This window comes from Cryptomeria japonica, chromosome 11 (genome assembly GCF_030272615.1).
Source record: "Cryptomeria japonica chromosome 11, Sugi_1.0, whole genome shotgun sequence".
Lineage (NCBI taxonomy): Eukaryota > Viridiplantae > Streptophyta > Pinopsida > Cupressales > Cupressaceae > Cryptomeria > Cryptomeria japonica.
Genome location: NC_081415.1, coordinates 288,069,683 through 288,075,339, shown reverse-complemented (window position 1 = coordinate 288,075,339; position 5,657 = coordinate 288,069,683). Strand labels below are relative to the sequence as shown.

Below are 5,657 nucleotides of genomic sequence, written 5' to 3'. Positions count from 1 at the left end.
AGTTTATTACATTTTCACATATTTTTGGTCAAATATTATTATACTTTAATTATATAAATATGAAATCAATTTGCTTAGGTTGGAATTAGTCGTCATATAGATTTATAATAAAACAATAACAATGTACTTATCTAAATAAACCTATACAACTTTTTAAGACGTACAAAATATATTTAATACATAAATAATAAATCAATATAAAATAATAGAAAACATTTGATCCATAAATAAACCCACATTTAACTTGCACACCTAGATTTTGTGTGGGAGAGAGTTTCAGATGAAATTTGTGTGTTCAATCGGCAAGATAAGTTAGACTCAATGGAATTCAGATCAATACGCAATTTTTATTGTTATTTTTGGAACTCCTTGGAAGGGTCGTTCAAAGCTACAAAGAAATGGAAAAATCCGTCTGTAGAGGATTATTGCTTCGTTATCTTGAACGTATCTCTCACTTGTCGCGTACCAGAATTTACAAACTGCTCAAATCAAACAGAAAAAAGAATATCAGAGAGCAAGAGATGATCGAATAATGCAAGTAATGTTTGCAGAATATGAAACCCTAACTCACCTCGAATAGCAATTCTTCCGTCGTGGCATTCACTCGAGAATACCCAAACTCTGAGAAACGTACCGAACTCCAGTTTGATGGCTGCATCCAAATCCAATCATATATAAAGGTCGTAAATTTATTCATCCATTTAAGAATTACGGCAATTCAGATTGATTGTCTTATCTTATTTAATTGCTCACGTTAGATTCAAATTCATCAAGAGAAAATCCTGCCATCCCAATAACGACATGAATGGGTGCACTGTAATTGATGGCAGAGTAGGTATCTAATCCGTTCACGTCCTTCTCAGGAAGAGATTTGCAGGTATTCTGAAATACAGAGCATGTACGCTCATAGTTGTGAACATGACCCCATAGGACCAAATCCACCTGTGAAAACTCCTTTCTTAGCTCAATATTAAATTTTAATTTTACATCAGACAGTAAGATATCAACGATCAAAGTTTACAGTTTATTAACCTGGTACTTGGGAAGAAGTGGTTCAATGGCTGCAACAAACTTAGCATCTACATTATTGTGTAGCAATCCCTCTTTTATACTCGAATACATGGGTCGATGTCTGTTGTTATCCAAAGCAAAGATCATATTTTTGTTAGTATAATTGTTATTTAAAGATGTTGAATTTTTTTGAAAGTTATTAAATTTGATCTTGTAATTTTTTTCATCATTTTGGATCGTATTCTATAATCTGTTATCAAAATGAAGTACGCAAGAAAATGATCATATTCTATGATTTTCATCTCTCTTCTCTAGCTCACCTCAGCATGATGGTAGATCAGAATACAATCCTAAACTTATATTAAAAATTGTTTACATAGTCAAATCTAAATAGAGAGTGTTATGTTACCCTGTGAAAACAAGCCAGGGTGTTTGCTTGCGGTCCACAGAAGCCAAGTCCTGCTCAATCCATTCATACTGAAATCCAATTCAAACACAAAAAATTGTCAATGTAATTTTAAATTGAAATATTTTTAAAACTACGGATTGCTATCTATATGACTTGATTATGTGAACATTTTATATCAATATTTCAAATCAAATTCTCTATAAAGAATATGTGAATATTTTATATCAATATTTCAAATCACATTCTATGAAAAAAATAGATAACAAGAAAAATAAAAATTATTAAAATAAATCGTGAGCTCAATACCTGTTCACTACCTACACTCCAGTCATGCTCAGTAGAGATTACAGTGAAATGCACTGGCCCTTGACTAATTGAGTACCATGGTTTGTCCTCTGTTTGTGTTGGCATAGGAAAATATCTTTCATAAGGAACACCACATTCTCCTCCAGAGTCTGTCAACTCGTATACCGAGTTACTGCCCGGAAAATCTCTGTAGTCCACAGTTATGAATACAGTTCTTTCTCATTAAGCCTGTTTCAACTTTCGTCTCAGTCTATGTAACATACTTCAAAATAAAACCAAATTAAGGAATTATTTATTACCTTTCGTGGTTGCCAATGGCAGTCATGTAAGATACCCGGGAAGCAAGTGGAGAGATCATATGGAGGAAGAAGTCCCATTCAACAAGAAACCCCGTTGCATAGCTGATATCTCCAATATGGAAAATAGAATCCACATTTTCTTCTTCTGTCATGGCCTTTATAACTCCTAGTGACCCTGGCTGCCAATAATTTCACTGCCCCCATTAGCCTTTTATAGAAATTGTAACTGAAGGTTAGAATGGAACATGAAAAAAAATGTCATTGTAAAAGTGGATGTTAAATAACATTGGAACTTGAATGTTACTTTCTCTTTTCTGAAGATCAAACAAATTTGGGGTCTGCTAAAATGAATATACCTGAATGTAATGCTCATCAGATGCATCAAGAGGAGCTTTCCCCATGTCCCCAAATGCAAGAAATTTTATGTGGCTCGCACCTGCTGCAGGAGGGGTGGAAAATTGTACAGGATCACTCCAGCCCACATTATCACTGTAGACATTGGGATTTCAGGTTTACTATTCATTGACAACTGGATTTTCTCACTTAAATTAAACCAAAAAATTTTGAAAAATCTATCTGTGTGACATTCAAATAGTTTAGAAAATTATTACACCTTCCATATTTGTAAACATATTTCTGAGAGGGAAGAAGTCCAGTCATCAAGGCCGTGTGAATGTATCCAGGATCGTGCCATCCGAAATCAGTGGCTGGGCTTGGAGTTAAAGGACCACCTAGTAGAACAACAACAAAGTGTGCTATTTTATTAAATTTATAATTATATTTTGTCATAGACATAAAATTTCTCTAGTCTATGATATTAGTTTCAACTGTTTTTGAATTCAATTGTGTGAATTTTTCATCAATTTTTTGGATCAAATTTTATGATCTATAATAAAAAATAGAAAGCTAAAAAAGAGAAAATAGATAACAAAATTCTACCAAAATATTCAAGAAAAAACTCACACAATTCAACTGACAAAAACAAATTCACACAATCAAATCTAAAAACAGTTTAAACTAATTTGATTTGATTTATGAAGAGCTACCCAGATAAACAATTAGGAAATCAGTAAAGTGAATTTACCACACATATCAGCTTGAGTGAAGGTAGTAACAGTGGACTTGGAAGTCTTCCCAGATGCATACTGTAGATATTGATCGCCATTGCTTCCACTGATCCATGTTACTTTCATCTGAAATGACATAGAACTTACATAATTGAAGAGTACATATAACTATTACTAAAATTGAAAATCTGTCCCAATTTGAATAAATGCTTAGCCACTTACCGTTGTCCCTGTAGAATCTATGCTGGAAATATGAGCATGAAGAGGCATATTTGGGTTGGAAAACTTGAGAGGCTGTGAAGACTTGAGGATGCAGGGAATGTCATACCCACCTCGGAAGAGAACAAACTCAATATCTGTGCGGATATTGACAATGTGAAATGATAAAGATCCATTGCAGGTCTTCACTGTACAAACATTTCCTGTTTTCTTCTCGCACTTGCTTTTATTGCATGGTAGATACGAAGGGTCGTTCTTCATGAACTGGGACTGTAACAATATAATTCACTTTCTTAGAATTCAACCACCTCCATTATTCCAAATTGAACAGGCAGGCTGTTTTAATCTAGTTTAATATAATTAATATGTATTAAGAAATGAATCATATAAACAAATCAAGACTTAGAGTATTCTTTAAGTCTGGTCTTTTAGACAGTTCATTTGAAATCCCAATCACTGATCCATCTGTTAATGTAATTGAAGATGAGTTGTCTAATTAAGTCTAAATTTAAAGTGTGTTGCTTAAGTCAAATCTAGTGATTCATTTGAAACCACACTCAATTTTTGAGTAGGTGTCATTTATTAATGCGATTTAAGATGAGCCACTTATACAGGTCAAAGTTTAATGTGTATTGTTTAAGCTGAAATCATTTAAACAATTGATACATAGTCAAAATACCAGCTGTTTATTGTTAGACAGTTGACAAAAAAACCAATCCATAATCACAATTTAATATCAGATTACCCATTTTGTACAATCTATAATTTATAAATTTGTCATTACATCAAAATTCTAGATGTTCTTCATCTAGATCAGAGTGAAAGTGAATCCACAGGATCAACTTCCACAAATTCTAACAGCTAATCCAACGTTATCAAAGAAATCGAAGTAGAAAATATATCAATTGAAAATAACATTATACTAAGTTATTGAGGTTACCTTCACAGGGTAATGACACAAAAGAGGATGGGATGCCACATCTCCAGTTTCCACATAGAGCACGTCTTTCAAAGGGCAATCAGATATTCTGTTTCACATTATTTATTGTTCTATCTTTAGGACCCAAATATCTACAATATACCAAGAGATATTCTTTCTAAGATGTTTACTGAATGAGATGTCTACTAAACTTATGTATGTCAAATTAATTTAAAAATAGACATTTGAAAGAGATATCTCAACCAGAATATTATATTCACCATCTAACACCTGTTAAGAATAACAGTTTGTAAACTTGAATTTATATTTGAATGATAATAAGAGCCAGCATATTTACAGGCCTTCTTCTTTTTCAGATGGTATAAATTTCCTGAGCAGAGTTGCAACCGGCCATTAAAAAGGAACGAGCAGAAATATATATATAATCTTAGCAGAGTTAGTGAGAAAAGAAGCATACTTGGCATTTGAAGGCGAAATTAAGGCAACCCAATCATCATCACTGGGATTCAACATGCCATTGATGGTCACTGTAACAAATTGGTCGTCCAGGAGGGATCCCTGTGTGCTCAAATTTATTTGTAAATATGAATTTTGTTCCCCACACTGTCGTAACATCCTTCTGTTAATACATCTGAATCCTTCTCTGCAATACTCATGCTGAGAATTGCTGAACGTCGTATTGAGTAGTGTGGATCCACTGCATAGAGGAATAATATGACAACATAGGAGGAGAGTAATTGAAAGTACACAGGCAAATGAATACACAGAAATGAAGAATTTCTCAACTTGGATTGCCATCATAGCTCAAGGCTATAATTGCTCTTCTGCAGAGCAATGGGAAAATTTTATCTACTTCTTACTGTAGACAATGAAGGAATATAATGTTGTGTTAGCTAAGTTTGGTTTTATATATTGTGGGGGCCGGTTTCCCATAGAGCATTTGGAAAACAGAAACTGCATACGTCTAGATAATGGTAAGCTTAACGTATTGATTTTCAATAGCTCTTTCAAGGTAGTGGGTCCGTATGGGTTTTCAATAGCTCTTTCAAGCTTTTCAAATTAAGCAAGCATTCTAGAATATTCTTTCTTTGGAAGCTTTTGGATCACTATTTTCTACTGTGTAAGTATAACAAATAGATCATATATAGATGTTGGCATCTTTGTATTTATATGGGAGATCACAACAATATGAGGTAGCATACATCATAATTATAAATCATCTTTCAGTTAAGTAGTCATGTGGAGGTGTCCAATCCATCGCATCCATCAAAGTTATCCAGCATATATCTAAATTATAAATCATCTTTCCGTTAAGTAGTCATGTGGAGGGGGTCCAATCCGTCGGGGTCCATCAAAGTTATCTAGATGTCAAACTTCATCTAGAAGCACAAAATATCAAACATGAC

The 5,657-nt window shown here is 33.5% G+C and overlaps 1 protein-coding gene across 2 annotated transcripts; it reads right to left on the bottom strand.

The window, feature by feature from the left end:
* Positions 1-218: 218 nt before the first annotated feature.
* On the bottom strand, positions 219-5,255 carry LOC131060301 (probable inactive purple acid phosphatase 27). Of its 2 annotated transcripts, XM_057993478.1 has the most exons (13): positions 4,709-5,255; positions 4,252-4,339; positions 3,315-3,581; positions 3,110-3,218; positions 2,639-2,756; positions 2,382-2,514; positions 2,026-2,204; positions 1,727-1,913; positions 1,421-1,488; positions 1,033-1,132; positions 754-942; positions 572-652; positions 225-479 (listed from the first exon to the last, which is right to left on the bottom strand). In XM_057993478.1, the coding sequence occupies exons 1-13, from the start codon at positions 5,050-5,052 to the stop codon at positions 423-425; spliced, it is 1,920 nt and encodes a 639-aa protein (XP_057849461.1). In that variant the 5' UTR covers positions 5,053-5,255; the 3' UTR covers positions 225-422. The 2 variants fall into 2 exon arrangements, with proteins under 2 accessions (XP_057849468.1, XP_057849461.1); XM_057993485.1 differs by lacking the exon at positions 754-942 and having other exon boundaries at positions 219-479.
* Positions 5,256-5,657: the final 402 nt, after the last annotated feature.